Source organism: Anolis carolinensis, chromosome 3 (assembly GCF_035594765.1).
Source record: "Anolis carolinensis isolate JA03-04 chromosome 3, rAnoCar3.1.pri, whole genome shotgun sequence".
NCBI lineage: Eukaryota > Metazoa > Chordata > Lepidosauria > Squamata > Dactyloidae > Anolis > Anolis carolinensis.
The window spans coordinates 260916018-260937331 of NC_085843.1; the positions used below are offsets into that span (position 1 = coordinate 260916018).

General features: G+C 40.0%; 1 protein-coding gene across 2 annotated transcripts in view; it reads left to right on the top strand.

The window, feature by feature from the left end:
* The window catches only part of kcnab1 (potassium voltage-gated channel subfamily A regulatory beta subunit 1), a 205447-nt gene that overhangs the window by 129107 nt on the left and 55026 nt on the right, over positions 1-21314 (top strand). For both annotated transcript variants that reach the window (XM_008106126.2, XM_003218175.3), the window contains exon 2: positions 10598-10641. In XM_008106126.2, the coding sequence (XP_008104333.1) occupies positions 10598-10641 (44 nt within the window). The remainder of the gene's footprint in view (positions 1-10597; positions 10642-21314) is intronic.

Here is a 21314-nt window from a genome sequence, read left to right on the forward strand (position 1 = left end):
AAGGTCCAACAAGTCCTGGTTTAGTTGGTTGGATCCCATCTCAAAAATAAAATGAGAAGTTTTGAAAGTCTTCCTCCCTCCTTATGTCCACTCACCAATGCTGGGAGAAAGGGAGGGGGAAGTAGGCCTACAGCAGAAGACAAATGGAATCCTCAGGCCTCTTGTGGAAAAGCTGCAGCAGACTGAAGCCTTCTCAGGCCTGGTGCAACTCAGCCTTTATAGCTTCTCCCTGCTTGCAGGTTGCTGAGTCACACCCAGTTGGAATGGGCCTAGGGCTTCTGCCTACTCACAAGTAGTCCAGAGACAGCAGAGCTGGATGGAATCCTCAGGCCTCTTGTAGAAAAGCTGCAGCAGACTGAAGGCTTCCCAGGCCTGGTGCAACTCAGCCTTTATAGCTTCTCCCTGCTTGGAGGTTGCTGAGTCACACCCAGTTGGAATGGGCCTAGGGCTTCTACCTACTCACAAGTAGTCCAGAGACAGCAGAGCTGGATGGAATCCTCAGGCCTCTTGTGGAAAAGCTGCAGCAGACTGAAGCCTTTCAGCAGACTGAAAACTAGATGACCTTGGACAAGTCATATATTCTCAATCTCAGAAACTACTGTGATAGGGTCACCACAACTCAAAAATGACTTGAAATCACACAACAGTAAGGATCAGCCAAAACATCTCCAAATAGTGATCAGGATTTAGAGTTCTTTTAGTGCCATAACATAGTGACCATAACAAAGTGACCATAAAAATGGTAAAGAGCAGTGTAATGTTACAGCAAAGGGTGGGCAACTGTTGGAAATAAGGGATCACACTGGTCCCTGGGGGCATGCTCCTACCACCAAACCAAAATTACCAGATAATTTTTGCCAAAATCCTTCCCCAGTGCCTATTTTCCCATATCCCACCCATCTTAGGCCCAGGAGAGATGGTTTAAAAAAAACATAAGAAAGTCACCAGAAGGTCAATTTCTTAGTTTGAAGAAAGTTCTCTTTGGGGCTTAATGACTGAGGGGCATTCAAAACACATCATTTTAAACAAACTCACCCTCCCACAAAAGACTTTTGGGGTGCTGAGGAGCCTTAGCAGCCACAAAAACAGTCCTGTTATTACAGTTCCTCATCTCTGTAACAAAGCTGCAAAGACTGAAGACTTTTCTAGGAGAATCCAAATTGTGATGAGGTTAGCTTTGGTTGTGTTCGAAAGATGTATGTGTTAGTGGGAAATGGTCATATTAAGCAATTACAGGAGTCTGCCTGTGGCTGCAATGTAAAATAATAATGCTAACTACTTGCCTAAGATGGTAATGTAGATGAGAAAGCTGAAAAATATTTGCCTCTGAGTGCATCTTTATTTTTTGTTGCTTGGATTCAGATTTCCCTAGCAGCTATTTTAAATAATGTCAAGGGCCAAAGTGGTTTTCTTTGTTCTCTCTTTTGAAGCCCAGAAATTCTCTGTAATGCAAACTAGAGTTATTCCTGTCTAACCATTATAAAGGGAGAGAAATGTAGTTTGAACTTGAGGAATTGGAACAACTGATGCAACAGCAGGTGCAAATTATGGATTTAAATTTTATTTGTCTTCAGGATGGTCTAGTTTTGTTGAGTTTTTGTGTATGGAAGAACAAAAACTGAGATGGAGTGACCTTGTGGTAAAGTTACAGTGTAATCATTTTTCTTTTCCCCCAGAACTTTCAACTTTTAAAAATTCATCACAAGACTTATTTTTCTGTTTTATTCCAACCATTTCAGGTCTCTTTCTGTTGTACATTTACAATCAAATGGTATTATGTGTTGTGTACACTCTGTTCTCCTGAAAAATCTTGCCATGAAAACTCTGTGATAGGTTTGCCTTGGGTGTTACTATAAGTAAAAAATGAATGAAAGCACATAACAATAACTGACCTGTACAAAATGGATGGTACAAAATACGCTATTCCCTACCCTATTGCTATTATGAGTATGCAGGGATCATGAATATGACTCAGTTGCATATGCATAACTTTAGGTTATGGATTCATGACTGCAATTGGGAATTCCAGACTGCATGTCTAATTACTCTTCTGAAGTCACCACAAAAGCACCAAAACCTATTTGATCTTTAAAACTAAGCAGGATAAGTCCTGGTTAGTACTTGGATGGGAATCTGCCAACAAATACCCGGTGGTATTGGCTATATTTCAGAGGAAGGAACTGGCAAAAACATCTCTGAATGTTCCTTGTCTAGGAAAACCTTATGAAATTCATGAGGTTGCCATAAGTCGACAAACATACACACGCTCACAATATTTGAAATGCTAGCAACTATCTTTGAAGCCAGAAATACATCTTTTAAGAACCTTGCCAAGACAGAGGGGAATCCATTTACACACCCAACACTATAATTTCCTTAAGGCAATTGGGTTAGAATTGTACAAATTGAAACCCAGAGTGACTATAAACTCTGGAGATAAAACCATTCCCTTCCTTTGTTTGTATTTCTCTGGAAGAGCACAAATAATAATAAAGGAACATTTCAGTTCAATCGGACTACAATTGTCTGTAAATCTTAGAAACAGATATAATACATCTGCCAAGTGATATCAAGAGTGATCTCATGGGATCGTTCAGAGCTTTATACTGTTTTCTGGAACGTTTCATTCATTCCAACATGCTTGCTATGGGACTCAAATTCACTTCAACTTGGAAAACATTTATAGATAAAAGTTTGTGACCTTTTGAAAAAAATCATTAATCTGAAGGCTAAATTTTAATTAATAAAGAATGGCACACTTTTCCCTCCATATTTGCACCTTTAACTTTTGTGAGTCTGATTATTTGAGGATGTGATTCATATTATAGAATCATAGAATAGTAGAGTTGGAAGAGACCTCATGGGCCATCCAGTCCAACCCCCTGCTAAGAAGCAGGAAATCGCATTCAAAGCACCCCCGACAGATGGCCATCCAGCCTCTGCTTAAAAGCCTCCAAACAAGGAGCCTCCACCACAGCCCAGGGGAGAGAGTTCCACTGTTGAACAGCCCTCACTGTGAGGAAGTTCTTCCTGATGTTCAGGCGGAATCTCCTTTCCTGTAGTTTGAAGCCATTGTTCTGCGTCCTAGTCTGCAGGGCAGTAGAAAACAAGCTTGCTCCCTCCTCCCTATGACTTCCCCTCACATATTTGTACATGGCTATCATGTCTCCTCTTAGCTTTCTCTTTTGCAGGCTAAACATGCCCAGCTCTTTAAGCTGCTCCTCATAGGGCTTGTTCTCCAGACCCTTAATCATTTTATTTGCCCTCCTCTGGACGCTTTCCAGCTTGTCAACATCTCCCTTCAACTGCGGTGCCCAAAATTGGACACAGTATTCTAGGTGTGGTCTGACCAAGGCAGAATAGAGGGGGAGCATGACTTCTCTGGATCTAGATGCTATACCCCTATTGATGCAGGCCAGAATCCCGTTGGCTTTTTTAGCTGCCGCATCACATTGTAGGCTCATGTTTAACTTGTTGTCCACAAGGACTCCAAGGTCTTTTTCGCGCACACTGTTGTCAAGCCAGGCATCCCCCATTCTGTATCTTTGCATTCCATTTTTTCTGACGAAGTGAAGTATCTTGCATTTGTCCCTGTTGAACTTCATTTTGTTAGTTTTGGCCCATCTCTCTAGTCTGCTAAGATTGTTTTGAATTCTGCTCCTGTCTTCTGGAGTGTTAGCTATCCCTGTCATAGACAGAACGCCACCAGATAAAGTTCAACACAGTTTATAAAAGTTACAGAACTAAAAAGTGCCCGTATGAAACAAAAGGCTAGGCAAACACTTGCCTTCAGTGTAAAAGATACACAAAAAAGACTCCGCTGATACTAAAAGTGATTCAAAAGATAAACCGGATTAAACAGGAGTTTAATCCGGGTTAAACAGAAAATGCTTACTTCAGCCGGCAATTTAAACAAACAAAAGTTGATAAACAAGGATTCAAAGAAACATAAATAGCTGGCAGCAGATTCCTCTCTGCTACTCGAAAGCTGCAAATGAGTAACTAAGGTTGTTACTCCTCCGTGCAACAAACGGAATCCGGATCCAGGCACTTCAATCAGGGTAGCAACGGTCAGCAGGGTCCCAGTCCGGTCCGAGGTCGAAAGCCAGGTACAGATGTCTTTGGTTCACCAATTCCACCGAAGACCACAGAAGGGATAGTCCGAGGTCGTAGTCAGTCAGTCAGTCCAGCGTCAATCCAGAATAGGCAATTAATGTCCGTCAAGAAGACGACGGAGGTCCAAGCTAATAAGATTAAACACAGGTTGCACAACAAAAGCCCACACAGTTCCTCCCGCCGTCTATGCCCAGTGTCCTTGGTAACTTACGTATTCAGCAAACGAAACACACCCGTCTTCAGGAAATTCCCAACAAGAGACCAAGCGTTCGTCCAGATTACCTTGCCCAACGCAATTAGCCCTGGATTCTAAACCCCATTTTATGCCAGTTTACAACTCTTCATCGCTGTCAGCTGTTACCCTAATTCCAGGTGCCTCATCATCATCATCCTCATCAGAGCTAAAACACCTTTGACTACGCCCCACAGCATCCCCAGCTGTGGATCCCGTTCCATCCCTCCAACCCGTCCACGGGTCCGATCCTGCAACCCGCCAGTCGCCTCCCATGCTATCATTGCCAGTGACACCCAAATCCTCCCTCACACGAGTCCATTCCATGTCATCCTCCTCTGAGCTAACCACCTCTTCCTCCATTCCCTCGGTAAAACCCTCAAAGGAATCTTCGTCTGTTGGTTCTGCAAATAAGTCCCGCAGCCGTTTCCTCTCTCGCTCCTCAAGAGAGTCTGACTCTCGAGGAGTCTTACGACCACATCTCCCAGTATCGGAGCCATAAGGCTCAACCATAACAATCCCTCCCAGTTTGGTGTTGTCTGCGAACTTGATGATCGTGCCTTCTAACCCTTCGTCTAAGTCATTAATAAAGATATTAAGTGAGTCAACAGGAAGTGAAAGAAATCTATCCCTCAGAAGGGAAATTCACTCCTGAAAGAGTTCTCATGGGGAAAATATGTCTCCACTAAAGCTTTCTCAGCGTCTACAAAGGCAGAGGAAACAATGAGTACTTGTAAATATAGTCTGGGAAGAGCCAACATAAAAATTAGTGTTTGAAAATTGACCCATTATCTCTGTGCATTGATAAATTGATACTTAGTGTAAGCCATGTTTTTGACAGATGGGGAAACTGGAAGTCTCAGTGTAAACACAATACTGAAATATTTAGTTTACTGCATTGTTGAAGGTTTTCATGACCGGAATCACTGAGAGTGTGTAACTTACCTATGGCCATTGGGATGTTTTCCAATGGCTGAACAACAATTTAAACTCCAAGATTTAGAGTTCATAGTCCATCACTCAAATCATTACACAATGCAGACTCCCTCAAAGAGCTTACATACTCCATATATTCTCATCATGTGACAAACATATTGCCTGTTGTTACTAATGTTCTTCATCTTGTTTTAATGTACAGGGACAAAATATGTCCTATTGTTTGCTCATCTTCATTTTTGCACAATCCAATTGCTTATAAATAATACCAAGTGCTCAGATCAGGCTGTGATTGTCTCCCATCATCACTTTGTGATTTCTTTAAAAAGGCCTTTAACTTGACATCTCCCTTCTCAGCTCTTAGAGGCTGATGTGATGATTGAGAGAAGGATCTGCTGGTGCCAAGAGTTAAGAATGAACTGTATTCAGCTCAGAAGCAAAAGGGAATATATTTACTTGCACTGGATTACACCACTGGGATGGTGGATAAAATTCCTCTCCCACTCAGTCCAGTGGTGGATGAACTTGATGGAGTCAGGGGGACAATTCCATTGCTATTTTATATACTTTTTTCAAAACTAAAAGTATAAATAGAAGAAATAACGAATATACTAAAAATGAAAGTCATTATTTCCAGAAACAAAGAAGGGAATAAAGTTTTCTGAGCAAGGAGTAGGAACACACGGTGTACAAAATATGGTCTTAGGGCCAGTAATGATCCATAAGGCGTAACCCTGCCTTAAACAACAAGAAACAAGTTTCATCTTGTCTCATAGCTGGGCAAAGTATACAAACGTGTGTATCCACAGAGGATAGGTTTCATTACTGCATGGATATGCAAAATCTCAGATTATAGCAAACTCTATTCAAATGAAGGACTATGGACCCAAGGATACAATAAGGAGAGAGGATCTATAAAATGCCTAAATAGGACATATTTTGTCAGGTATGGATGAATGAATCTGTACATACTGGTCCCATCAGAGGTTGTACACATTCTGCACTCACTCAAACAACCATCTTTCTCTGACTTTTTTCCATCCATACTGAGATCTTTCCTGCCTGTTGTTATGTGCTAAAAACTCCTCTTTCTAGGCTTTATTCAGGCAGGTTTAATTTATATTTAAAAAGTAAGGCATGGGTTTGTTTCCTGTGCATGCTACATTTAATTTACATTCTACACACCAACAGCTGTTGGGTGGGCTGAATGCGGCATAGTTATTTGGAGGAAACCATATGGGAAAGTGATCCTTGCATGTTTTCCTCCCCACTATAAGCATACTTTGCTAACTAAAAAAGGGGAGTACATCTATAAATAAAGGGTCTGACACTGTATACGACTTGATGCATAGCCCGTGCATGTACTATGGTGGCAGCTTGTATGGGATACTTTCAGGTTGGATCTGCACTGCCACATGATCCAGATTAATCAAGATAATAATCCACACTATCTGCTTTGAATTAGATTATATGAGTCTACACAGCCATATGGAGCCCTGATAGCGAAGTGTGTTAAAAGCACTGAGCTGCTGAACTTGCAGACCGAAAGGTCCCAGGTTCAAATCCCGGGAGCGGAATGAGTGCCCACTGTTAGCTCCAGCTCCTGCCAACCTAGCAGTTCGAAACATGCAAATGTGAGTAGATCAATAGGTATTGCTCTGGCGGGAAGGTAACAGTGCTCCATGCAGTCATGCTGGCCACATGACCTTGGAGGTGTCTACGGACAACGCCGGCTCTTCGGCTTAGAAATGGAGATGAGCACCAACCCCCAGAGTCAGACATGACTGGACTTAAGGTCAGGGGAAACCTTTATATTTTTACACAGCCATATAATCAATTTCAAAACTGATACTCTGGATTTTATATGGCAGTGCAGGTAGGGCCTATCCAGACTACTTTGGTAAGGCATCAGTTGCCTGGTGTGTATTGCCTCCATGAGGATATAAAAAGAAACACGTTAGATTACACAAAAGGTCTATTTAGTTCATCTTTCAGTTCACACAGTGGCCAACCACATGCCAGCCTCACTGGTTATACTGTATATCAGTGAGCAATTTATATACAAATTTATATATGGTAGATAATATATTTTAATCTTGACTGTTAATGGTCCCATCTGCCATTAATTTGCCCAATCTTCTCTTAAACAATCCAAGAATGGTTTGGTTCTTTGTAAGTTTTATGCTGATTTCTCTTTTTAGTGTTAGCTTGGTGAAATTCAGTAGCCCTGCTTTGTACAAGTTGAAGCATATTTGCACTACAGGATACAATCCAGTATATAACTATATATGTGTGAAGAGGTAGATATATGTGGCATATATATTGGGATGCAAGGAAAAATTGCATGAAAAAAGAATTTATTAAATCCCAAGGTCCTAAGCCCATCTTTCTGTTTCTTTTAACCAAGTGAGTAATAGTCATAGAACAAACATGCATGCACTTTACTTGTTGCTGTAATTAGCAGTCTGCCACATGAAAACCTCCTTGTTGTTTTTATTTTATTTTTAAAACAGCAATAAGGTTGCCATCTGCTAATACAGAATCAGCTCTTTTAAGTCATGAGCTCCAAAGCATAGAGGCATAATGGCAGAAGATTCTCCTTTGGTTCTCTTTTTCCCTCTCTCTTCTTTTAGCAGTCTGTGTTATGGAAAGCCTTTCCCATTGTTTACTCTTATGAAGCTGCTAAAGCACAGCCATTGAATATAGACAATGGCTAAAATCCTACATGACCTTTTACTTAGGACAGTGGTTCTCAACCTGTGGGTCCCCAGATGTTTTGGCCTTCAACTCGCAGAAATCCTAACAGTTGGTAAACTGGCTGGGATTTCTGGGAGTTGTAGGCCACGGGTTGAGAACCACTGTCCAAAGACCTCATCACATGTACCAATTTAAACATCCTAAGATGCTTGCTAGCCAGTTGAGGGGTGGATGGACACACAGCCCATCACATGATGCCCCTCAACTTCCAGTGGAAACCCAATCGGCATGGAGGCATCCTAAGATGCTTCCTCGTCAACATGGGAAGGCAACCGTGTTGTGCTGGCTCTAGAAGAGCCTGTACACTTCTGCCCCAGTTAGGCGACATTTCCTCCATGTGATGACAAAATGGTATGGTGTGTGTGTGTGTGTGTGAGAGAGAGAGAGATAAGGTCCTTAATGTAAATTTACAAACATGTAACAGTAGCAGACGTGCTAAAAAAAAAACAACAGTGGCTGAATTGCAAGAATGAGAACTATGACATCAGAAAAAGTGTCCAAAGATGCATCAAGGACCATAGCATTTCAGCCTCAATTAATTTTGGTCCGATTGCACGTGGGTCCCTTTCCCACCTCTATTACATAGTTGCATAAAAGCAACCCTCTACTGGACAGAGACATTGAACATCTTCCCAATTCTGCTTTCTGCACATGAAAGTTCACATATGACAACCACTGCAATGCAGAACATACAATATGATAGAAACCACAGGTCCATCAGAAGAGTTTGTTTATTTATTTATTTATTTACAGCATTTATATTCCGCCCTTCTCACCCCGAAGGGGACTCAGGGCAGATCACATTGCACACATAAAGGCATGACACAGAACAAAGACAGAGACAAGACGCAGGCAACGGGCTGGCCTCGAACTCATGACCTCTTGGTCAGAGTGATTTGTTGATATGTTGCAGCTGGCTTGCTTTCCAGCCTGCGCCACAGCCCGGTCCTGTGTTCTGTGTTCTATAACTATTGAAATAAAAAAAACCCATTCTGACTAGTGAAACCAACCACATTGTTTATAACAATATAACATGTTTTTTGAGAAAGTGAAACTCTAGTTCAAATGAGTAAGGGGATCTCGGACAGAAGACTTACATGTAAAAGGTATATCCTTCAAACAAATGTCAGGACATCAGATGCTAGAGAACTTTTTCCAATCAGAAAAAAGATTAAGCTGTTCCTGCTATTGTTTAGCATCAACTGTGTCATATTTGGTCCTTGGACTAGAGCTGAATAAAAAGGAAGAAAAACTGCCACTGTTTGGCCAATCATTGGCTGACTGCTATTATGATGTATCTCTATATTGTGATAAGCCACTGAAGATATTTTATTCAAGTACTGTGTTACTACAATGAATACTAAATGAGGCAAGAACAGCTTAAAAGGAAGATGTGTGGCACACCACAGTTCACGGCACACGCCTCTAAATATATCTACTTTATTTTTATTCACTACAAAATGCTACTTCTTCAGGAGCTTGTCTTGTAACAATATATTCTCACTAAAAGTGTCTAACTCAACAAATTTGTGCAATGGCATGCCAAATTGCAACATCATCTGAACAAATGGAGATGTATAATTCTCTTTTGGCTAGTTGACAGATTCCAGCATTCCTTTCTGTAGAGACATTTTTAAGACTCAGGTGCAAAATTGCTTCCTGAGAAGTCTTTAGCATTTCACTCATGATCAAAATTTGCATACTTGGACGAGTAAATATTTCAAGGTCCTAGTTTTAATAATATTGAAAGGCTGCTTGACTATCTCAAAGTACTATTTGAGTACAATAGTACAAAGTACTATTGCTTCTCAAAGTACTATTGAAATGTCAACATTTGGTAAGGTGTTCTCAAAGACTAGGAGAAGGAAAGTTTTTTCTCTGAGCCAAACTGGTTTTTATAACATTGTTGAACTTAAGAAAGTTATTATTTTGGATTACTGTTGGAGAATGGAAATGCTAAGCTGTTACATTTGGAAGTAGTTTGGTGGGGGGCGTATTTTGGTCCATTTTTAAATGAAAAAGCACTTGAAAAGGCCCAACAAAATTAGGAAAGTCAAGTGTTCTGGGGCTCTGCTGTGGTCTTTGAGGGATATAGAAGTCAGGTGATGCTGTTAACATATTTCTTGTTTTTGTAAGCCATCAAGAAAATCTTTTAGTGGGCTGTGTATAAATGTAATTAGTAAATAATCTCTCAATATATAATTATCCTACATGTTGTCACAAATTCAAATATATACATTCACGATTTGTATATAATTCTGAAATGCATACATCTGACTTGTCAAAAATGTCTAATATGTATGCAAAGAATGTTTGGTAAACATATATATGATTACCATGCACTTCTGGTGACCCTAAAGCAAACCTATCACAGATTTGTGTAGATAGGGTTTGGTTTCACCTTCCTCTGAGAAAGTATGCCATGCACAAGGTTACCCACTGGGTTTCTATGGCTGAGCAGGCCCTCAAAACCTGTTCTCTAGTGTTGTGGCCAATCCCTCAAACCACAACACTATGCTGTCTTGATGGTAATTATATTCTTCTTTTTGATTCTAGAAACCTTGGGAAATCTGGATTAAGAGTTTCGTGTTTGGGACTAGGTAAGTAGTATGCCATCTTTTATGGAGATATACTAATCATGTTAATTTTTCTTGGATTTGTTCATTTAAATAGCTGATAAAAATGAGGCTAAGAATGTGTTTTCTTTGATCTAAAAGGGCTGTTTGTTTGGAAGCTTGTATGAATAAGTAAAGGTAAAGGTTTTCCCTTGACATTAAGTCTAGTCGTGTCCTGCTCTGGGGATGGGTGCTCATCTCCATTTCTAAGCCGCAGAACCGGCATTGTTCATAGACACCTCATGTGGCTGACATTACTGCATGGATCGCCATTACCTTTCCGCCGGAGCAGTACCTATTGATCTACTCACATCTGCATGTTTTTGAACTGATAGGTTGGCAGAAACTGGGGCTAGCAGTGGGAGCTCACCCCACTCCCCAAATTGGAACCTCCAACCTTTCAGTCAGCAAGTTCAGCAGCTCAGTCGTTTAACCCGCTGCGCTACTGGGGGCTCACTTGTATGAATACATGATGTGTATCTATTTGAGTTCTTTTTATATAAAGTCCTTTGTATGTGGCATCCTAGTATATTGTGTGACCGCAGTTTTCCACTTGAAGGTTAGTTTTGTGGCAATATTGCTGTTGCTCGGACACCAAGGACATCATCAGATGACACTTTGTAAAGCAAAAGGACAGTGGGGGAAATCATTGGGCAGCATAAGGAACCGTCTGGCTGTGTTCCCTACAGTCAGGGTCCATGCCATCCCCTCCCACGATGTTGCCCTATTGTTCCCCACTTTCTCTTCAGCTCCTCTGCCTTTTTTGTATAAGGAGTCAGGTATACTGGAATCTTTTGTTACTGGGTTGGGATATAATTTAAAAATAAAAATAAAGAGTAACATAAAAGTGATATAGACAAATATGGTATCCCATTAGTTCTGACTGAATATCACAGTAATGAGATCAGATATGCATATGGCTAAGATTTAGTAGGATCAGAACTCTTGAACAGCCAAATTCCATTCTCTACTCAGTCATGGAAACTTACAGAGTTGGTCCTGGGTATATCACACTCTAACGTCATTTGAAGAAATCTTGCCAAGAAACCCATGTTGTAAAGATGCCATGAATCAGAGTTGACTTGAAGACACAGATCAATAATACCTTACTACAGCAGTATGATTTACAATGTTACACATGTGGGATACATTTTATTCTACATATACTTTCAGTATTCTTAAAATGATGTTATTGTAGACATATGTGGGATGATATGAAACTTTTTGCAATGTTCTTTTTGGAACAGCTTTTGGTTCTATAATTCCATGTAAAAAAATTGAGGAAGAAATAGGGTAGTTGTATTCGCTATCATTTCAAAAAGGGATACAAAGGGTGCATCTACATTATAGACTTAATGCAGTTTGAGGCAACTTTAACTGCCATGGCTCAGGGCTATGGACTCATGGGAGTTGTAGCACTCTTTGGCAGATAAAGCTAATGACCTTTTAATTCCATAGCACTGAGCCATAGCAGATAAACTTTTATCAAACTCCATTAATTCTGCAGTGTGGGTGCACCTTAAGTTATACATTCTGTCTGCATCATTCACTCAGTCACAATTTGTTCTTCCCATCTAACACTATGCACTTGTTTATGAAAAACATGATTATGTGGGATCTGGCACAGCCTTTACGTACCTGTGTTGCTATGAGACGTGTGCTTTTGAACAATGTGGGATCCATTAATGAAAGCATCAGTGTAATAATCAAACAAGACAGTTGTACATCCTGAAATGCAATTAATCCTAAGTTTGGGGGGAATGTATCAGTTTGTCAGCAGGCAGATCCAAAAGCCTACAGGAAAAAACTTGGAACATATTTTCCTTATTTTTATTGATTGCTTATTTATCATAGATTTAATGTAATCCAAGTTTTCTGGATAAATTACAACATGCTAAAAGAATAGCATATAATGATTTCCTCAAGAATAACAGTCCATTTATCAATATAAAAAGTGAGAATGTGTTTGTATGTGTGTTGGTGGGTTTGTAGGTACGAATATGTGAAATTTCCAAGATGGCTCCCACTTCCAGAGAGCACTGTGATTCCCACCAACGATGGATCTGGCCCAAACTTGGCACACATACCCATCATGAGCAACTAACTACTGGTGTGGTTTGTGGGGAGGCAATTTCAGGATGATGGGGGATCCTGAGCACTGTAAACCCCACCAACAATGGCTCTGGAACAAACTTGACACACTTACCCATCATGATCAACTTTAAATACTAGCAGGGTTTGGGAGCAATGACAGAGGATGATAGGAACTGTAGTTTACCCACATCCTTATGCATTTTCTATTGGGACCATTGATAAACGCCAAAGCCAAACAAATAATATTTCTAATGCTTATCTTTACAGAACCCCTAACCCAGACATTGGCGAGTACCTAAGCTAGCTTCTTATAAATCTCAGGGCATGATGATCAGTTGCTATCCTCCAATGGAGTACGGTAGCTTAAAAAAGAGAATGATATTTTGATAACGGCACAGGCCTAAATAAGTCCTATATTCCAATAGATCTAGCCAACCACTCCCCATTTTCACCTGGTTTTGTTTTTGGGAAAATATCTTAGTGTGATTTCCTTGAACTAAAAACATTTGGGAGAAATTTCGGGAGGTTTGGATTTACATACCATTCATATCACACACACACAAACACTCCATTGACAAATTTGAATTCCTTAAAATGTATCTGTGTGTACTTACATAAAGTATATGTGTTTGCATGCACATCCGCACATAGAATGACCAGCATCCTGAAAGTTGGTATGACCTTCTTCTACAATTCCTAACAGCCAGTAGTCTGTTAGGAATTGTGGGAGTTGAAGTCTAAAACAACTGGAGGGCTGAAGTTTGCCCACATCTATTCTACAATGATCAAATCTCCCCCACCCCAAAGATTCACTGTCTTGAAATAGCTACCTTCAATGACCATTCTATTGCTTTTGGCGAGTGAGGATATCAGAGAAGCATCTAGCTTGTGTTCCCATAGATCAGTGCTTCTTTACAGCAACACAATGAGTCATAAGTGGAATTCGGCATGCAGAACTCTTACACTGTACACAAACAAGAGAACAGAAGAAGATACAAGTTTGCTTACATCTGCATATATTAACTTAAATGGAAATATTGCAAATATTAAGTATACTTTCAATAAAGACTGGATATATCTCACTGTAATAGAGCATGTCATGACTACATGATCTGGGTGCCTGTTCACTGTTGATGGGCAACATCAATACCAGTGCTATCCTTTGCAAAGCATCCTTAATCCAGGGTTGAATGAAAAACATTTAAATCTATCCTATGTGATTGTCCCATCTTGCTCTCTAGTGCCTGCTCCCTAAAATCTGCCACCATTATGCTTGATGGAAAGTGGGACAATGGGGATAGGTAGAATGGAATTATATCACTTCTTTTCTACTTCTTTATTTCCAGGGAGGCAATTTTAGTAGTTGTCTTGCTGATGACCACCCAGGTTTTGAAACCTATTTGTAATCTGGTACTTGTTCCCCACTAAATTCACAAATAGATTTTTTGCATGGAAGATAGCATTTTTATGTAGGAAAACATTATTTTGTGCTTATTCTGTGCAAAATGGCAGTGTCTGAATTTACACAGAATAAGTCCTGAAATGTAAAGATTATCAATAGTCCAGGATTCTTCTCAACAGAGTTTCTCAACACTCTAAAATTATTTTGCATATTTGAATATTTTGGATTTTTTTTCCATCCCTGGTGAATTTCTTCTCTGTTTGAATGGTGTAAGATCAGGAGAAGAGAGGAGAAACATTTTCTCCATCTTTGCTGTAGATCTTCCTTTTGAGAATGTGGTTTGAGGACATAGGGAGATTTTATTTTACTTTTTTGAGATTTTTTTAAAATTGTATTTCTTTAATACAGCTGCATTAACTGTGAGGTCACTTTTGCTGAATATGCGCTTTGAAAATGAAAGAAATGGCTCCCTGCCATGCAATTACTAAAAATAACCATCCAAGAAAAGGTCTATTGGCCTAGAAACAGTGGATGCAGAGAAAGGATGCAGCAGCAAGGATTTAAACATGCCCAAAAATGTGCTTTCCTTTTTTTACCCTAGTCTCCCACCTCTTTACACACTGCTCATGCATTTAATTTCATTTTGAGTTACCATTAAGTAGCAATCGGCTTACAGTGTCAAATATTTATTCTTAATATTTAAACCTCTAGGCATTTTTGTAACAACATTAAACAGTCAGTCTGCAGCCGTCTGATATTTTGGAACAGTTTTCTGCACTTCTTGTTCAAAGAAGGAAATGCTTAATCCAATAGTCGTTCCAAAGTAGCACAGGATATGAACTGCTCTTATCATGTTCTCTACCCACAGATCCTGAGTCATACGCTTTGGTTGTTTTGGCTACAATTATATGGGCATATGCAGAACATATGGCGGGTAATTCCAGTGACTCTTTGGAATAGTCCTGTCACACAGTATATGGCACCAGATGACCCAAGTAACTCATATGGTTATCTTACATCATATAAAAATATGGAGAACCTGGAGAGCAACTTTTTTCAGAGTGCAGCTCTCCACGTCTGCAGTTTTGACTTTTGCGGATTTCATTAGTTGCAGATTTGATTAAAAATGTTATCTCGATGTCCTCCATTGTGACTCGATGATTAACTTCCTCCTATCATGCTGCAGGGCCTACAGATTTCTAGAGGGAACCCTTCTCTTGGGCCCCAGTTTTATAATGCATTTTAACTGTATTGAACTGTATTATATGGCAGAGTAGATTCATATAATGCTGTTCAATGCAGTCAAACTGCATTATGAAACTGCATTATATGGCAGTGTAGATGGTGCCCTAGGAACCTCTAGGTCCTCCGATGCAATTCTGTGGCCAGCATCCAGCCTAAGTCAACCATAGAGTCATACTAGAAGACCAGAAATTCCTGAAGCGGTGTACTCCAGGTTTTTTTACAAAAGCAATTTATTTATTTACAGTTTTCCACTTTCATGGGAGTTCCGCTGACTCCCGCCAATGTGGAGGGCTGACTGTATAGCTTTCTAAACCAGCCACTTTTCCAAGGTTTTGTTTTATAGTACTTTTGTCCCTGGAAAATGCTAATGAAAAACACCTAACCCAGCGCTGTTTGAGGTGATGTTCCATGGCCCGCTGTTAGCCCATGAGCCATTAGCTGCTGCATGCCCTCCAATATTTCACAGATGAACACTGGGATGAATGTGGCCAAGTGACATCAGAATGGGATTAAGATGGCAAAAGTTACTAATAAGAACACACAAGAAGAATTTGTAGCAGCTTGCTTTTGCCTGAACCTCCTGGAGGCTATTCCACACAGCCATATAACCCAGAATATCAAGGCAGACAATCCACAATATCTGTACTGGGTTATTTGAGTCCACACTGCCATATAACTCAGTTCAAAGCAGATAATGTGGGATTTTATACAGCTGTGTAGAAGGGGGCTGGGAGGGACAAATTCCTTCCCCTTGCCTCCTTTCTCCCTTCTGAGTTAACTGAGTATAAACTACTTTTGCACTTTGTACTCAATTCATAGCATTAGCTGAGGACAAAGGGGGAAAGTGGAAGAAGAGGAGAGAGAAATGGGAACGTTTTAAAGGGGCCTGAAAGGATGGGATGACAGAGGAGCAATAAAGACTGTCCCTGCCAAATTGGACACTTGAATGATATCCTGCTGGTTGTGACAGTTTTCTAGGAAAGAAAGAAACAACTATAGGCAATGGACAAAAATAAGATATCAGTCTCTGGCACATTGGGAAAAACATTCCACATCAGATAGCCTGAAAAAGCATTGAAGGTACGAATGTTGACGTGCAGTTTGGTCCTTAGTAAATATGCATGTGGCATTCATAGGCTTTCTGTAGGTAGAAATCTTTGAGCATATTCATCAGTTTCAAATTCACCTTTCAAAGCAACGCTACCTGCATCTCTTGGAATAAAGATCAGAATATATTTACTCTTTGGATTTTGTGCTTTTTCTTGGCCTGTTTATGCAGCTCCTAGCTTTTTTAAAAATACATTTTTAAAAAAAAAATACACCGTTGTGCTTTTGTATAAAATGCATTTAGAAAAACATATTTTGTGGTGAAATGCATTAAAATACATATTTAAATACAAAACTACAAATTGCAGAAGAAAATGGGAGCGACGTAAACTTTGGAGCTAAACATATCTTTTACATCACTTAATAAAGCATCATTCCTTCAGTCATCTTGAGACTTTCAAACTAAAGAGCGGAAGAGATAATGCTTTCATTACTTAAAAGGGTGCAGTTTTGTGAACAATAGTTGATGTTATGATTAATGCAGTCCCCAAGAGACAAGATTAGAGAAGACATCAGCCCCACAGGGTGGTCTCCACAGCGCCAGGGAAAAAAGCATCCAGGAATTGTAAAATGACCTTGTTCTGTCTCCTTCTCCATATGCCCTTAGCAGTATCTGCTGTGTGAAACAATATCCTTAATCCATTAATATTTCTAGCATTTCCTTTGATTTTTAAATTGCTCTTTTATCTCTTGCCCTGCTTTTGAGGGCTGGTTTCCAATATGGCATAATTTTAGGATGGCTTTGTTTATTATTCCAGTAAATTCACAGCCGTGACTTTATCTCCAATTCTTATAAATTACCATGCAATGTAAAAACTTATCTGTACACAGATTTTTCAGTTATTGAATATAATTTTATTAACTAATATTCAAAGATTGGAGGAGCAAACGGGCAACATTCAGCTCATTTCCACTGCAGCAATCCCATTTATTCCAGGAATATTTTATACGTCTGCATTTCCAGATACCAGAGAAGCATTGGGATTATTCAGACCTAACAGTAACATAAATCAGTCCTGATTTCTAAATGAACAATAGTTTTCAGAAACCACAATTCACAAAAAAGTAATAAATGAACTCAAGCATTTTAAACATTGCCTAATGAAGAGAGATAGGAAGAGCAGGGCTTCTGGACATCTTGCTGAAATACATTTCAGTGTTATGTTTAGCCATGCCATCATCCAGGTGAGAAAGAAACCCGAAAGGAAAATTCTGCTAAAATGGAAATATGCTATTTGATATGAAATGAAATTGCAAGCTGGTGCCCTGTCCCTGCAATTTTCCAACATGCATGTGTTGTGCGTTCTCCCGCTATCTATTTGGCTATATGTACACACAAACACATATATCTTGAATCTCTTGAAGATCCATTATTTCTTCAGTCTGAGCATTCTTTGCACTATATTTGTAGGTCTTGTTGCCAATTTCACACAACTTAAACATAGCACTATGGTTCTATCTTAACTGCCATCCACTAGAGTCCTGGGATTTGGTGAGGCAGTGGAATTATGTGGCTGAGATTTCTAAATAACTCTTCCTAAACTACCAGTGCCGGATTCCTTGGGACATGGATAATAGCACAGTTAAACATAACACTAAATATGATAGTCAGAATAGAATGGTAGCACTATTAATTTGAGTATTATCGTGTCAGAAGCGACTTGAGAACACACTGCAGGTCCCTTTTGGTATGAGAGAATTAGCCATCTACAGAGACATTGCCCAGGGGATGTTCGGATGTTTTACTGTCCTGCTGGGAGGCTTCTCTCATGTCTCTGCAAGCTAATATTGACAGATAAGAGCTCACCTCGTCTCAAGGATTCTAACCAGCAACCTTCAGGTTAGCAACCCAACCTTCAGATCACTATAATTGTGTAATAGTGGGGCTTCAGCTAAGCTGGTCCTTGGACAGCATGTATTCAAGTGCTGCCATTATATTTGAACTTGCCAAAACTTACATTCTATTGACATTTCCTTTGAAAGCACGAGGTCATTTCCATACCACGATGAAATAGCAAAGCAAAACCAGACACATATCTGTATGCATGCACAGAATGCTTATTTGGGCAATTCCCTGTCCATTTCAGGACTTCTTCACACGTGCTGCTGGAATCGCCATGGATTGTGGCAATTCCAGCTGTGCCCGTCTGGAGGCTTGGGGAAACCATTGCCCCATGTCCTGCATCACCCAATTCACCAATGTCCCTATCCCATGGGAGGAAGCGTCTGCCCCTCAGCTTCTCCTTGTTGATCCAAGGCAACATAGGAAGCATGTATTGGTTTGCTTTCCCCTTTAAGATGAAGTCCTGTTGGAAGTTGCAGTGCATCATGTTATGGGAGCTTGGTGGGCTTCATCATAAAGAAGAAGGCAAACTGGTGCATAGCGCTGATGTCAGCCTCATCTGATGAGGTCGTCAGTGGAGAGAGAATATCTGCAAGAATATTGCAAATGCTGAACAATCATCTCATTTAGAATCATAGAATAATAGAGCTGGAAGAGACTATAAGGGCCCTCCAGCCCCTTGCCATACTGAAACACACATTCAAAGCACTTGACAGAGAAAGAAAAGGAGAGTCCACCACACTCTGAAGCAGAAATATGTTCTTCTGCCAAGTAGTTATTATCATCAGCAAGTTCTTCCTAATGTTTAGGGGGAATCTCTTTTCCTGCTTCTTGAATCCATTGCTCTGTGTCCTACACTTCAGAGCAACAGAAAGTTTGCTCCTGTCTGTTTGCATGTTTGCTCCTTTCAAATATTTAAACATAGCTATCATGTCACCTCTCAGCTTTCTTTTCTCCAAGCTAAACATAATCAGCTCCCTAAGATGCCCCTCGTGGACTTCCAAACCTTTGATAATTTTTATCATGCCTCTCTGGACACATTCGAGCTTAAAATGAATGAACTTATTGTGTATAAAAGAATCTTTGAAATTCTGGATAGGATATATTTCATAACACAGATAAGGACACTTTGTAATTTTTGACTGTATTACCTGTTTCAGTGACCTCAAGTTGTTTAGAAGTTGTCTTGTCAACCATCAATGCATTGGCTTTATATTACTTCTGGGAGCAGTTCACCCTTCAGCAATACAATGTGATAAGCTGTGTGCTTCAGTGCTCCATTTCCTTGATTAGCTTGTGTTAAGTGCCGTTTGTAGTTTGCTCCCTCTTCGGCTGTAGAAATGGGGCTGTACATATTTCTCTGACAGAACCAAGACAGACGAAACCAGCCCGTCACAAGGATAATTTTAAAGGAAAAGGGGAAAGGAAATCAAGACCATTATCCAGGAGCTAAAGACATAATATTCTTTGTTCAATAGGAACATCTACTCCCATCTTCTCACCTGTTTTGCCTCCCACACCAGGATTTTCTCAGAGATACATGAATTAGTGGTTAGATTTGCAAATTAATTTGGGTCTACCTTCCAGTGATAAATCATAAAACAGAGCATCCCTATGCAAGATATGTAAGTGAGGAAAACTATGTGCTACATCAAACAAATGCCCTTCACAACTTAAGGAAGAGATTCAGCTTCTTCTTAAAAGATGCTAGATGTACCTTCTGTTTCCTTGCATGGCAGAACCATTTTTAAAATGATTCCTCTTTTCTGCTTTGTGTGGCTCCAAATTCAGCAGATTCCTTGAACTTAAATCTGGAGCCTGTAGTTTGAAACCATTTGTCTTGAACTGTGTGGCTTGGGCAATGTATTCTGTATCTAGTGGTGCAATGGGTTAAACCCTTGTGCTGACAGAACTGGGGACCGACAGTCAGCAGCTTGAATATGGAGAGGGTGGGTGAGCTCCCTATGTCAGCTCCAGCTCCCCATGCAAGGACATGAGAGAAGCTTCCCACAAGGATGGCAAAACATCAAACATCCGGGCATCCCCTGGGCAACGTCCCTGCAGATTGCCAATTCTCTTACACCAGAAGCAACTTGCAGTTTCTCAAGTCGCTCCTGACAGGACAAGAATGTATTCTGTGGATTGCATAGCTTTGAGGAACATTCAAATACAACAATGATTCTGAAGTAGTCCAAAAGCCACAGCTTTTGATAACATGTGGATTTAGAAATAAATATGGTGAGAGGTCAGAAGAAAAAGTCTTGAAATGTAGGCATCAGGAAGATGCAGGGATTGAAAAACCTATCCTTGATGGGGATATTTTGGAAAGGAAAAGTATGACCTCTGTAGACACTCTTTGTCCTGATTATATTTTAGTCCTTCTGCTACATTTGGTCAGGTTTGTTGGGTGTTTTTCACTAAAGATGCTCTCCCTGTCTCACCAGCTGTTTCATTAACGTCATATCTCCAGATTATCTGGAGATTTGTTTCTATGAAGAAGAAGAAGATCAATAACAGTTAACATTTATCTACCACTTTCAATTCTCCCAAAATAATTTGTTTGCATTATCTCAAAACCAGCTTTGGCAGATCTTTTGGAATATTGTACTGAAAGACTGAGGTTGACAGATACAGATCTGAGGTCACCAGAGGACATATATTAGAGAAGGCCTTTGAACCCTAGCTCGTTGGGGTTTACGGTTTAGATTTTTAGCCCCTGCATGACATATGAATTTTCATGGAACTTTCTATCTAAGGTCAATAAATGGAAATAAATGGATAAATATGAGCCTAAACAAAGGTTCAAATGAGGTTATTTCAGGGGAGATGGATTAGAGAGGTTCATGAACAATTTATGAAATCAGAATGGAAAGATTAATTTCTGTGAAAAATGCAGCTACAGATTAAACATACTTCTTCGTATTGCAAACCTAGCTGTGCAGCAAAATATTGGGATAAGCAGAGCAT